Source organism: Phodopus roborovskii, unplaced genomic scaffold, assembly GCF_943737965.1.
Source record: "Phodopus roborovskii unplaced genomic scaffold, PHOROB, whole genome shotgun sequence".
NCBI lineage: Eukaryota > Metazoa > Chordata > Mammalia > Rodentia > Cricetidae > Phodopus > Phodopus roborovskii.
Window position 1 is genome coordinate 12,927,739 of NW_026126611.1, and position 14,950 is coordinate 12,942,688.

The 14,950-nt window shown below is 46.5% G+C and overlaps 1 protein-coding gene across 1 annotated transcript in view; it reads right to left on the reverse strand.

Moving 5' to 3' along the window:
* Positions 1-14,950, reverse strand: part of Ust (uronyl 2-sulfotransferase) — a 249,244-nt gene that overhangs the window by 77,327 nt on the left and 156,967 nt on the right. Inside the window, exons 4-5 of the mRNA XM_051206019.1 lie at positions 10,276-10,355; positions 3,086-3,239 (exon numbers count right to left, since the gene is read on the reverse strand). Coding sequence (XP_051061976.1) covers positions 3,086-3,239; positions 10,276-10,355 — 234 coding nt within the window. The remainder of the gene's footprint in view (positions 1-3,085; positions 3,240-10,275; positions 10,356-14,950) is intronic.

Sequence of the window (14,950 nt, forward strand, 5' to 3'; positions counted from 1 at the left end):
GTACCCAGACACCAACCCAGTGACCACAAAACCTTTGACCCACACTCTGTCCTGTCTGCAAGCTGTACTGGGGCCATGGTAGTATGGAACTTGTTTGAGTGGCCAATCAATGGCTGAGTTTAACTTGAGGCCCAGTCCATGAGAGGGAGCCCATGACCTGCACTGCCTGGATGGCCAGGAACTGGGGAGGCTGGACAGTTCAGAGACCTAGGGTAGAAACAAACACAACTGGGCAGAAAAAGAAACCAATAAAATGATTCCTAATAGATTGGTGCCTTATTCAGTCATGATGAGAGAGGCTTCCTCCGGCAGCAGTAGACGGGAGTGGGTGCAGAGACCCATGGCCAGGCGACGTGTGGACTTTTGGAGTCAGAGGGGAGGGAGGACAGACATGACCCACTGAATCGATTAAGTGGGACTCATGGAACCTTACAGAGACTGAATGGAGCAGCAATCGTGGAGCCTGCAGGGATCTGTACAAGGCCCTTCCCATTTATGTTATGGCTATTAGCGTGGTGTTTTAGTGGGACTACTAATCGTGTGAGCAAGCGGATGTGTCTCTGACTCTTTTGCCCGCTCTTAGGACTTTTTCCTCCTATTGGGTTGCCTTGTCCAGCCTTGATATGAGGGTTTTTTGTTTGTTTGTGGTTTTTGTTTTTGATATGAGGGTTTTTGCTTCATCTTATTGTATCTTACTTTGCCGTGTTTAGTTGTGGTCTTTTGGAGGCCTGCTCCTTTTTGGAGTGGATCTGGGAGAGAGGAGAGGTTGGGGGGACGAGCTGGGAGGAGTGGAGGGAGGGAAATTGTTGAGATGTGTGAGAGAAGAATCTATTTTCAATAAAAAACCAAAGAAGATTCATTTCCATGTCTTTGGCTTCTCAGCATTTTCTTAGTAGTAAGACTAAATTAGATCTTTGAAATATATTTTTAATTAAGTAGAATGTACCCTTTGAAAAGAGAACAAGTCTGTTGTAAGAGTCAATACAAATAGCAAAGATAATTAGAAAACATTATTCCTTCCTTTGGGAAGCAAGCCCGTATTGTGTGTGTGTGTGCATCATGTCACTGAGTCAACTACATATCAGTAGCCATACTCCTAACTGATAATTTAAAGACAAAGATTAGGGCACTTGACACCATAAACTAAAAAAGAAAAAATAGAGTTTTTTTTTTTTTTAATTACTGAAGCTTCAGGTAAATCAAGAAATATTGAAATGCTTGGAAATTTTTAAAGAATTATTACCATGAGATATCTTGGAAGATAATCAAGTCTACACACGAAAATGGTGCACCCTGCATAGACAATAGCCTGAAACTCACTTTATATGATGTCCACAGTGCATATACATTTTTTGATGAAGATGTCACATGAGGTTGGGGTATAGTATGTGGATGCTCAAGGTGATCTGAGGGCACCTGAGATTTTCATATAAAGATGCTCAGCCTGCATTTGTGGGAGTGGACAAGTGGTCAGGTCTACCTACCATCTGGGTGCACACGACTGAATGAGATGGGAGATGCCATTATGTAAATATGTTTCTCATACTGGTTAATGAATAAAGCACTGTTGGCCAATAGGAAACAAGACAGGCGGGACTAGGAGACAAGGAGGAGAGAGGAAGTAGTAAGGAGGAGTCAGCATAGAGAGACTGGAGAGAACAGAGGTCCGGGCCCACTCTCCGGTAAGATGAGACCACGTGGAAATACTTAGATTAATAGAAATGGGTTAATACTTAAGACAGAGCTAGCCCATAACAAGTAACTGGCCAATAGCATTACATCTAATACAGAGTCTCTGTGTGTTAATTGGGGCTGGCGCTGTGGTGGGTCCAGGCTGGCAGGAAAAAACATACTCCTAACAAAGTTTAATATTTCCTTTGTATCTATCTCTTGTACAGATCTTTTTTTTAAACTAATTTTTAAAAATTTAAATTTGAAACAAGCTTGTTTTACATGTCACTCGCAATTCCCAAACCTTCCCGTCCTCCCCTGTCCCCACCGTCAACCCCTATCCCATCCCCTTTCTGCTCCCCAGGGAGGGTGAAGCTTTCCACGGGGAGTCTTCAAAGTCTATTACATCTTAAGACATGAATGTGACACCACGGTGATCACCAAAAATGACCTGGGCACCAAATACATACTGAGTTTTTAAGAATCAAAGGGGGTTTGGGTATTGTGATGGCTCTGTGACTGGCTTCTTTTTGGTGACAAGGCTGATGGTGAGGACCAATAGTTGACACAGGTACTGTGTATTCGCCAGCGGTGGGAACACATCTGCATTAATACCCCAGCCCGTCCGGTCCTTCCCACGCCCAACATCACAAGATAACCTGGGAAAAGCACCAGGCTCTCACACAAGGAGTCCGTGACTTCTGCCTCCTAAACATGGGGCTCACAGCTCCTCAGCAAGCTTCTGTCACTGTGTCACCAAGAGATAGAAACCTGCATTTTCCTTCATTTCCTTATGGTGCGTGGCAGGCTGGGATATGGCGCAGAGCTCCGCCTCCCATTTTTGTGGTGAGTAGTTCCTGTGCTTTTTTTTTTTTTTTTTAAAGCAACTGGAAGCCAACAATAGTCTCCTTTATGGAGAGAGAGTCAGAAAAGCCACGTGCACCAAGGCAGACAATCACTGAAGGCTCAGGGAAGAGTGGGCGGGGTGGGAGGAGCGGGCTTGAAATCCCAGGGCACCCAGACCAGCGACTGAGAGGTGCACCCTCAGGGGAACGGGACTTCTAGGTCCTTTAGGGATCTCAAGGTCCTCATGTGAAAATCCACTCCCTCGGGAGGTCGCTATGGCAACCGAACAGGACCAAGAATGAGAACAAATTTTTTTGAGCCTCTGAGAGAGTTCCCCAAACACATCTGTTCTTAACGATGGGAGTGGCAGGTCGGGACTCCCAAGGAATGTCCTAAAACTCAGCAATAAAGACAAACCGAGCAAAGCAAATCTGGAATCGGTTGAGATGCCCTGGGTCATCTGGAACAAGTTCTCATCCACAAAGGGTTCCACGGTGTGGAAGCTCTCAACTGGGACTCACAGCTCCAAGGCAGCGGGAAGCCACCTCAGCCATGGGGCAGAACTTACCAGGTAGCGTTCCTCCTGCCGCATGCTGGGGGTGCGGATCATGTGATTCTGTTCCCCTCTCCAGTCTCCGAAGCGACGGAAAAAGTAGTTAGATAGAAACCTACTGACAGGGTCTCTAATGATGTTGATGTAGACGGGCTGGTCTCCTCCAAACCTAGCACACAGGACACACAAACAGGGAGTGTGTTACAACTCATCCCTTCTGCAAGGAAATACGCCTGCTGGGACAAAATTTCCCTCTAGTTTAACTCGGTCCAACTATTACCCATCTTGCTAAGGTGCCTCCAATCCACTTTAACAGACAACTGTAAATCAATAGGCGCTTTGTTCCCATACAGGAAGCAGAAACACATGACCCATGTGCCCATTAAGACATCATGAGACCAGTTTAGCTCAGCACTGTCCCCAACACGTTATCTGACAGTACAAATGTCCGGTTTGCTCAGGAGGTACAGCTTTGCTAAGGACTAGACTTCCTATTCCCAGTGGCTGGTGCAGAACCTACTGGCTTACAGGTGGCCCCCGGTGATTGTTTCAATCCATTGCTTGATTCTGAATGCCATGGTGGCAAGACAGGTCTTCTATAATATTGTAATTCCCATCATCTCTGCCAGGTGCTCTAAGGTGAGTGGACTGGGAACAGTCACTGTCACTGAACAGCCACTATTCACCGGGTTCTTAATGCTTGACCCAGCAAACTCAGGAAAGATCTCTGACTAAGAACCAGCCAGAGTCATCCCCATTATGCCTGGGGAAACCGAGGCAGAAAGAGGATAAATAATTTGTGCCTATGCCAGGAGATGAACAGAGGTCATCTGGATCCAAAATCTTCACTTTTAACCATAGAAAGTTTCAGGGTTAAGAAATGCAATGATGAACAGATACAAGAAGTACAAATCAAGGTAATCATCCTCAAGTGATGGAATTATTCCCCAGCACTGGGGAGGCCGAACAGGAGACTTAGGAGTTCGAGGACAGACTACCTCTCTTGCTGGAGGACTCAGCTCACCACTGAAAATCCAGCCCGAGTCATACTCATATAAATTCAGTACCTGTTGTGTTGGGATTTTGGAGTCGAGGTCTCATGTAGCTCAGGATGACCTCAAACTAAGGCTGCCCTGGACTTATAATCCTGCTTGGCCTTCAGGTCCACCAGGATTTATATACCGGTAGCAACTAAACTAATCTCAATGTACTCTGTCCCTGAACAGTGGCTTTCCTGTTGTGTTGACATGTCTGTCTCTCCCAACAGACTGAGAGCCTCCTGTGGCCAGGGAGTCTGCCGTCTGATAGTGCAAGCACGCAGTAGACACTTCACAGATGATGCCTAATTACAGAAAGGGATACCTTCATGCATGGCTCCTGATTGTTCAGCTCCTGTCAGTATAGGGCTTGCACTGCTGGAGCAAAGTAGAGATAACAAGCCACCAATATGTTTTTGTGCATTAATTCATACATGGTTGAGCCCAGGGTATTTGCATTTTTAGAGAGATTGAGTCAGAGACACCAAAGACCGGGTACACGGCTTGGTCAGTAAAGCACTTGCTTTCCAAGAGGAGCTGAATTTGGTCCCAGTGTAAAAGCTGGGCATGGAGGGATGTGCTCGTAATTCCAGCAATGGTGGAATGAGAGGTAGGGAAAGGAGGACCCAGGAACTCACTGGCCAGCTGGCTTAGCCTATGCTTTGAAGCTCCAGGCCAGAGAGACCCTGTCTCTAACAAAAGGTGCCTGAGAAATGATACTCAAGGTTATCATCCGCATGTGTGCATGCGCGCGCGCGCGCGCGGGCGCGCGCTCACACACACACACACACACACACACACACACGCACACACACACACACACACACACACACACGCACACACACGTGTCCATACACACGCATACACACAAGCAAGAAGAGTCTAAAAGAACACAAAGGAAGGTCTCTCCAATAGTGAATCTCAGGCCCCAGGGCACAAACATGCCATTCTGGATTCCCCGGTACTATCATACTGAAAGATGTGTTGCAACTAAGTGAGGTTAGCCCTGTTAAAATGAATCTTGTCCATTCTTGGATGTAAGCAAGGGGGCATCTTTGCTACAGGACAGATGGCTAACTATAGTCCTATCTGTGCCTTTCACCAGCTAGCCCGCATAAATGCAAACCCTGGATTTAGCATCCTCTAAACAAATTGAGTTGATAATGATGATAAACAGACACCGCAGTAATAATTCTAGGGAACAAGAAGATGAGAAACATACAGTGAATTTACAGACCTCAGTGGTGTAATTATCGTTGTGCAAGGAATAATCACCAACGTGACCAGCAGAACATCTCAACCATGTAAACCAATACTCAGCACCTCACAGGGTGTAAAGATACAGGCTCGGAGATGTCGAGGTTGGCTATGCATACCGGTAGACTTTGCTCTCCGGCTTGCACTGAGGGGACAGAAATGGAAGCCGACACTTGCTGTGGGAAGCTGAGGAAAATGGCCTGAAGGAAAGAAAAGGAGTGTGACTGGGCCAATGGCATCGGGGTTCCTGATCACAGAGAAAGATGAATTGATGAGAAAAAAAAAAGAAGCCAAATAAAAAACCTATGAAGGAAAACTCACACTACACTTGCCCTTGATGGGCCACCATTATGGCTGCGCTCATGGCAACAGAGACCTGCTCCCTGTAGGTTTGAGGAAGACTGCTACCCGAGGAAGTCAAACCCAGCAGTGCTAAATAGGGCGAGCTCACAATAAAGCTCTCACCTTGAACTCCACTCCTATCTGTGTAAGTAGGTGGAGACATTGTTAAACACCCTGCATCCATTTTTTTTTTAATTTTTATTTTGCAAGGGGAAGCTTCTGGGACATCATTAAAGGGGGCAGAATCAAAAGACGGTCAGAGCAAAGTCAACATCCAGAAGAGATTCTCGGAAACTAAAGCGAGTCGTGGAAGCGCTGGGATCTGGCTTGCTCCGTTTAAAAGGATGCCTGCAAAGGACGGCTGCTGTCAAGCTCTGTTCCCATGGTAATCAGACTCCACTGGAGGATGTGTCAGATGCCTCAGCTGGCACCACAGTAGCCTCCCTGAGGCTGTGCCTTTGTCTATTCATTCTCTTTCTAACTTTCTTTCTTACAAATGTCAGGGTTGGCACTGGGGGCTCCCACTGAGGAAACGGAAGCAGGAGCAACAGTTGGAGATGTCAGGGAGAACCCTGGGTGACAAGGGACTAAAGAAAGGTGAAGGAAGCCAGGCACATGCTTTCAATCCCAGCACTCGAGAGGCAGAGGCAGGCTGATCTCTGTGAGTTCAAGGCCAGCTTGGTGTACAGAACTATTTGCAGGACAGCCAGGGCTACACTGAGAAACCCCATCAAAAAACAAAACAACAACAAAAACCAAAAAGGAAACATTTTTAGAAGAGAGGCCCCCCCCACCCACCCCCCTACTGGTTTTCATGACCACTTCAATGGCCTAAAGTTCTAGTGTATTTTAGAGAGTTGCCACATCCAGGAGAACATGACTGAGGGCTGAGAGAAACTCTAGATTGGGACAAAATATTATCCCCTGGTTCCCACAAAGCTTTGAAGACAAATAACAACTTGTGTGTGGGGGGAGTCAGAAGAGATAATCTGAACTGAGCTCGTTGCCATTTCAGAGTGTTTCTACAGATGTTGAAGAACTGAGATTAAAACACACACACACACACACACACACACACACACACCCGGGCATGGGCACTCTAAAGTTACTTCAACAACAGGTGAAAGGCATACGAAGTTCCAACACACAAACATGAAAGGCCGGTCTTCGTTATCCCAACATGGAGCAGCATCTTCCAGGCCAAGACAGATGGCTTGGACTCAGTTCTCCCATCATGCACAGGAATAAACGTTTGTCTGGCACACATTTCCAAGGGGTTCAAAATAGATATCAAAGAACACCCTAGGAAAAACCCTCCAAACCCAGACCAACCCTGAGCTCTCTGCTGAGCTGTCAGGGCTCTGGTAGGAAGCTGTCGCCATAGCAGCTGCAGAAACACCTGATTGGTGGGCTGAACAGAACAGCAAACGGCTGAAGGGCTCCTTTGGACTCAGAGGAAAATGTACCAACAGCAAGAGAGGAGTTGAAGCAATGGATACATGACGCCAGCTAACTCGTGAACAGCCAAGAGCTCACGGGGCAGTATTCTACATTGCAATTCTTGCCTACGTGTCAGATAAGAATGCCATTCTTAACCGAAAAAGATAAATGGCAAAAACAAACTGAAACCAAAACTTTCTATAATCAGGTCCTTCAAGACCTCACGACATGTGTGTGAGAAAAAAAAAAAAAAAAAAAAAAAAAAGGATGGAAGGGGGAGGGGAGCAGGGTCCAGCCTGATTTTGATAGTTCGTTCAGCAGCAAGGATATTGCTACAAGTTAATGATGCGTAAACATTTAGAAATATCAACAAATGACATTATTCTGGTCTGGTCTCTCCGCCTGGTTTCTCCCATGAGAAGTGTTCACGGTTATAGGGGCAGGTTTCTTGGGAACAGCTCAATAGTATCTATGCTTAGAATTCAAAATAGAGAGCTCAGATCTCAAAGATAACTATTCCCAACTTAGCTGTTTTCCTTACTCTTTGTGGGTTTTTGTTTGGGGGGGGGGCTTTCTCAGTATGGTCACAGTTTGTTACTTACACTAAAGATGTCCATAAATAAAAATACACCCTTGAAAAAGAGGAATAGCTGATTCTTAGCCCCCTGGTTCCACGAGTTTAACAGTGTACTCAAGTTCATCTGGTCATTCTCGTGTTTATGCAAGTCTAATAGCTAAGGCCCTGGCCCTGCGCTATAGGATGCGAAAAACAGAGGGGATGATGGGTCCCACAGGGGCAGGCTCAGCCTCTTCAGTCACTCCCTCCTCTACTCTATGCTTAGTGCGTCCCTCCAGCTCTCCTCTGGCCTGCCTTCATTCCTGCTGCTGTGGACTGGGAATGCCCTGTCTCTCAAACCTCAGCAGAACCAGGGGAGCCTGCTGCCCTCTGTCTCCCTTGGGGTTAGCCCTGTGATTCCCCCCCCCCCCCCCCCCGCTGCATCCAACACACTTGACTTCACACTTCTGCAGCGGAAGGATCATTCCAAAGACAAGAGGAACGTTCTGAGTTCACTGCTGAAGTCCCAGCTAGCATGGCACAGCGAAGGCTGAGGGAGGGTGCTTCGCCAATGCACTCTGAGGTGAGCAGAAGGGAGAGAGAGGAGACAGCTTGTCAGTGAGTCTGCCTGCTCCTGCTGGGAGGATCACTATGGACCAAACAGCCCAGGACTGCCACACCGATGCATTACGGAGCCAGTGTGAGTTCCTGCACCATCCCTCTCTTAAAGGGCATTTCCTCATGGTCCAAACATCCGGCCCAGGTGGGAGGGAGAAGGAGCTGCCCCTGTTTTGAAGATGGAGAAATAAGATAGACTTCCCAAAAGGACACATGGCTTTCCCTCATCCTGTGTAGTAGGAAGGCAAGCTTAGGGGTCTAGACAGCCAGGGCTCCACCATTTTCTGCAGATGTGGTATCTTCTAAAAGGCTTTTTTTTTTTTTCACATGCAGAATTAAAGCAATCAAGATTCCACTCCTGTATTTGATGGTAGAAGCTAAGATAAAATACAGCCACCATGCCGGGCGCAGCTGATCCAATTAAGATACGGGTTTTGGCTTCTCATTAGAGTTTTGAACTGGCCTGGGATCATTATTAAAACGTGTTGTACGGCAGGTTGGATGTAAAAATTCTAACCTAGAAAGGAAGAGGAGTTAATGACTGAAGCTTGGACGTGTCAAGGGCACAGAAGGGAGTCACTAGAAGAGCCTAAACCAGAGGTTTCTCTCTTCACAAACCATCAAACACAGGGACCAGAACATCCGTCAAATCCCAGTGGCCTCGTTATGACGAATGACATGGCTTCTGGAGGGAAGCAGGGCGCACACACCAGCCAACCCAGCAATGAGCCATGTTGAAAAGCAGTGGGGGGGGGGGCAGCACCTGGTCCTGTTACTGTTGACCATTTTAAGCATCCTATTTCCTGTCCCATAGAACTCTGGCTTGTCAAGCAGGCCTGGGAAACTCCTCTGCTTAATAATGGGCCTTTGCTGAATTGCACTTCTCCTTTACCCTTAATGGTGTAGGACCTCTTGAGCAGAAGGGAAGTGCTCTGAAGGCTAAAACCTGCCCCAAGCCCAGTGGGTCCTCAGGCATCAGGCTGGGCATCAGAGCTTCTCCACAGCCAGCCTCCTGAGGTGCCAGCCCACAGCAGCAATCGGGCCAGCACCAGCTGACAGCTGGTACCCCTGCATGTGGATGAACCACCCTGGTGAACTCTTTGGATCGTTTGATGGAACTGTTATCCTGAAGTTGAGACACTGCTGTTAGATTGCTGGCAGTGGACTCGGGAACCCTGGGCTTGTCAGCAGACCCGTCTCTGGACCCGGGGGGAGGGGGCTACTGGCTAATGGATACCACCACATGAGTACATGGCAGAGCCAGTAGGCATGGCAGGGATCTAAGGGCCACTAGTGCAAGGAGCAACGACACTGTAGCAGATGTTCAAGGACCACTGAGAGGAAGGACACGCAGAACTTGAAGTTTCAATTTAATGAAGAGAAGTCTCCAAAACTTCAATTTGAAAAATCTATACTCTTACTACAAAAGGGTACAGAAGCCAAACAAGCAAACAAGCAGATAAAAAGTATCTCACTACTGTCAAGTAGGAAAGACTTGGGATGATTAGTTTAAAAAACAACAAAAGTTAGTTGGATGTTGGATGAGCTCTTTGGAGCAGAAAAAAAACACCCATTCCCCTACTACTGGTGGAGTCCCTAGAGGGCTATTCAGGGTCACAATGCAGAAAAACAGATGGCAAAATTCTCACTATTTGACTCTTTGTTTCAATACAAAAATCAGATTTTCCCCATGTTCAAGTACTACGCCATTAGAAGTCTTCTCTTCAAAAATAATTCCATGCTTTTAGACTATTTCAGGTGGTGTTCTAGGAAGAAATGTTTCAAACTTTGATTTCTCTGTAGCAAAGCTAACTGGATTGGCCACATCTTTGTCTTTCCAGGGTGATGGCTCTGGGCTGTCAATCAGGCAGATGGTTAAGGGGTTGCTTGCTCCTCAGATGGACCGTAAAGATTCTGAAGACAGGAAATGAGCACAAAGCTGGAGAGCGACTCACCTTGAGAAGTTGAGGAAGTGAACATGTCTCGTGAATAAATAGGGCTGTTCGGCGGTGCTGATATTCTTAATCAGTTCCATCTATCAAAAGAAGGACAGGGTTAGCGCCTGCAGGAACTAACTTCCCAAACCACAGTAAGCTAAAAGTCATCTGGCCTCCCCCTTCCATCCCCACTCATTTCTTCTGGTCCAGGACCAAACAGCTGAGCTTGTTACAAAGCGTCAGCTCCCTCATAAGGTTCTGTCATGAAGAAATAAGATTTCCCCACAGACTGGTAGCGCTGTAACCAATTCAGTTGATTATTGCTAGGACAACTATGCAACTGATAAGTGTTTATGTGTATGGCACGTGCGCACATGAGAAACAGACAGACAGATAGACACACACAGATACACACACACACACACACACACACACACACACACACACACAGAGAGAAACAGAGAGAGTACAACCTTGAGTGTGAGTCCTTACCTTGTTAAAGGAAGGATTTCTTGGCCATTTTTCCTCTGTGTATGCCAAGCTGTGTATGGCCTGTGAGCTTTAAGACACCTCCCATTTTACCCCAGGATCCTGGGGATTTATGGGTGCTGATGCTATATACACAGCTTTTACATAGGGTCTGGACCCTCGACCTCAAGTCCTTACCAGTGTAGTTAGTACTTCTGCCCACTGAGTCATCTCCTCCCCCACAGATTAAGTCATTTCCGTTGGAAAAGTGAACATTTGCAGTATTGAAAATGCAGGGCAGGGAATACCTTTAATTGCCTTGTTTCAAGTCACACCAGGAAAAAGCATTAATCATTTTATTATATTTCTGTGACATTATTGAGAATACAGAAATAGTTCAAGCTAGTGTTGTAGCATTTCAAATGGAAATAAAATAGGCACCTCTTATTATTTTTGTTTTTCTCTTTGATTATACAAATTTATAAGGAACATATTTCATCGGGAACTCACAGGCCTCTGGAAGTCTTAGAATCTTTTGGTGGGTGGCCATGTGAATTATTTATTTGCCGTTATCAGTAAGGCAAAACGCATTTTACATTCATCTAAGTTGACTTTTATGGTCTCCTAGGACACGTCATGACACAGAAAACATTTAGTGAAATGTGTTAGAAATTCCAGGCATTCTTAGGCCTCCCTTACACCCTGAATTCTTTCTCTAGAATTTCCAGTTGGCCCCAGCGAAATGGATATGGTGATTTTTCTTAAATGCATTTTGAATGCTGCTACTGTAGGTGAATGTCAGAGATGCAGTATCTCAGATTCCATGAACCAGAGGAAGTTGAAAAGTGGAAACAGAAATGGCCATTCACACGTTAAGCACGGTAGCCATAACAGTAACCGGAGAATCTAGACCTTCTGGTGTTCTCGAACATAACCAGCCCTGGGCTACCCTGTTCTCAGGCTCTAACATAGGGGCTGTCCCACGTGCATACACTTGATCATTACCCATGTGAAGAATTTATTATTCTACAAAGGAGCAAGCACACACTCCTGTATAGACCCAGACAATCAAACGTGCTAACTTACAATAACTGGGGAAATTGTAAATAAATCAATAATTAGAGAAATTAATAATCAGAGAAATCAAGTTAAATTTAATAGTTAAATGACTCTGCTCCAAAATCTGGAATTTTTGTTAGCTGGGAGACTCTGGGGACAGCATGGTGAAGAACGCCCTGGTCCTTCCTTGGGCTTGAGTGTAAATAGAAATCGGATCCTATTTATCTTCAGTTTCTCTTCTAAGCACCTGCTGCATGCCCTTGCTTCTGGTAGTCAAGCTTCCTGGTTGGGCACATTGTTGATTCTGAGTTGTGATGGATTGCCCATCTATAGCCATAAGCATATGAGCATTGCTAATTTGTCTCCGAGGATGAATGCTCAGAAAAAAGAACCCGTGTGTGTGTGAGTGTGTGTGTGTGTGTGTTTAAATTTTACATGCATTTGTGTTTTTCCTGCATGCATGTCTGTGTGAGGGAGTCAGATCTTGGAGTTACAGACAGGTGTGAGCTGCCACGCAGGTGCTGGGAATTGAACCTGGGCCCTCTTAGCCACTGAGCCATCTCTCCAGCCCCCGCCTATGTGTGTGTTTAAGATAAAGATGACTGATGCTTTCATCTCTAGATTATCTTAATGCAGATAGTTCTCTGTGTGCGTAAACGTCATATAAGAATGGCCCATAGCATTGAAGAAGCAAACTGGAAGATACTAGCTCCTTCCTCTAGCATCCTCTCAAGACACATGCCAATGTGTTGCATCTAATGACAGAAGATAATAGATGGACAGGCCCAGAATAGTCATAAAGCTGTCTGTTTCGCAAGGAAAAATGGATTAGCAGTGGCAGTGTAGAACTCTTCCTATACATATCCTTAAACATACCCAAGACGCCAGCGCCCATGTTCACTATATTAGTGGGATGAGGGCAGAGAAATTCTTCCCTTACATATTCGTCACTGTTCCCAAAACAGTACAATCACTTGTGTCCGTATGCACAGGCTGAACACTCCTTGTTCAAGCATCATTTGACCTTCCCAAATGCTAACACTTGACTCATTTCTAGTGACACACAGTGGCTTCCTGAGCTCCTGCTGTTCCATTCCCAACGCTCTTGCCGTCACCTGAAGTCTGCCTTTTCTCTTGCCTTGATTGCACTTGCATTGATGCCATCAGGGCAGCCGCGGCACTACCTAAAGTCACCAAAGCGTGCACTGGCCATACAGGGCCCCATGCGCCCACTCACCAGTCACTGCCTACTCTCTTGCGCAGGAGATAAGCACATAAATAAGCACAGTGGGCAGAAAGACTAAAGAGCATCCTGGTGGTGTTTCCAGGCCTACCAGATCCAGAACCACACTCTAGAGTCCCGTCTAGTTTACCCTCAGTCCACCCTGATGCATCCTGGGACCTTCTGGCTCAGCTGACAATTCTGTCTGTATCCCATCAAACCAGGCCCCTCCCTAGTCCTTGCTCATACCAATATCTTTACCAAAGCCTGACCAGGAGGGAACTTAGGAACAAGCTTCCTCCTTCTGGAATATTTGGCTTTTCCTCAACATTTTCAAGTCCTCCCTTCATTCCGTCCAGCTATAATGTCTCCCTCTTCCAGCTTGACTTTCTGGGTCCCACTTTTCTTTAAATCCATGGTCTCCAACTCAGTGTCAGGCAATACACCACTTGGTGTAGACAAAGAAAAAAAATATTGGGTCTTCTCTCTCAAGAAGTTCAGAGTACTGGAGGTGAGCTACACCAGAGGAAAGGTTAGACCCAGGGATAGACCATGGATGGAAGGTAACAGGTGATGTGTCCAGCCCACCCTAGGAGTATCCTCTGTGGTGTGGACAGATTAATGCTTAAAAAAATAAATAAATAAAAGGGCCATTGTGAAGCCGGATGTTGGTCGCGCACACCTTTAATCCCAGCACTTGGGAGGCAGAAGCAGGTGGATCTCTGTGAGTTTGAGACCAGACTGGTCCACAGATCGAGTTCCAGAACAGGCTCTAAAGCAATACAGAGAAACCCTGTCTTGAAAAATGGAAAAAAAGGGTGAGAGGGGGCATTGTGGTTGTAGTGGGAAGCAAAGGAAACACAAATGGTACAAATCCAAGAAGCCATGAGAATTCTCTGTACAACTGGTGAGTCTCGTCATCATTAGCCTTAACTACCATTTGACACAGCCTGGAGTCCTCTGAGAGCAGTAGCAAGCACATCTGTGGAAGAGCACCTCCATTACCAACTGAACCAGCACTGCCATCCATAGGTGATCCTGAAGCATACAGGAAAGCTAGCCAACCACAGCCTGTGAGCCTGCCCGGGAATGATGTAGCGTTTCCTTAATGATGAACCGGGATGTGGATGTCTAAGTCAAATAAGCCTTTTCCTCCCTGACTTGTTTTTGCTCAGAGTCTTTTACCATAGCCTCAGGAAGGATTTAGAGCAACCAGTGTGGGATGAGCAAGGGCGTGGGTAGCTGGCGAATAGACGGAGCCAGGTAAAGGAAAGCACGGCAGACCGTTCGAGGCATCCTGATGCTAACTCTGTGGGAATCTGACATCAGAAAAGATTTGCTTTAATTTACATTGCTTCTGAGATAAGGGTGGAGAACGTGAAGAAGAATGAAGATTAGAGGCTGGGGCCAAGAAGCTCACTGGCAGAGCCCTTGACTAGCAGGGATGAAGACTGGAGATCTGGCCCAGCACAGCAGGGACTGGAAGGGAAGCTGGGCTAGGAAGATGGAGGGGGGCGTGGCATCGGTGGCAGGTGCTGTGCATTAGAAGAAACTCTGGTGTTGGGTTGTGCCCACTGTGTTCTAACATGACCTACAGCAGATGCTGAAGCAAGGAGTCTGGGGACTCTTAGCACTTAGAAGGATGAAGAGCTTCAGGGAAGACTGTGAGGAAAGCCGAGGAAGCAAGGAGCTTGGTGGCCACTTGGTGACAGGAAGCCAGGAAAAGAACAGCAGACACCACCAGCTCTCCTAGATCCTCAGCCGGGACAACGAGCACACTGTGGTACCTGTCTGTGGCAATGAGATCCTGGAGGAGGAAGACATTTGCCTGTAGGAAGAGGGGAGATGGGTCTGCCTTTGATGATCTCTGCTTGGATAAGGCGCATTTTTGAGCTTCCTCAGCTCTTCATCTGAGAAGGTTTTGGGACACCGCTCCTTCTGATG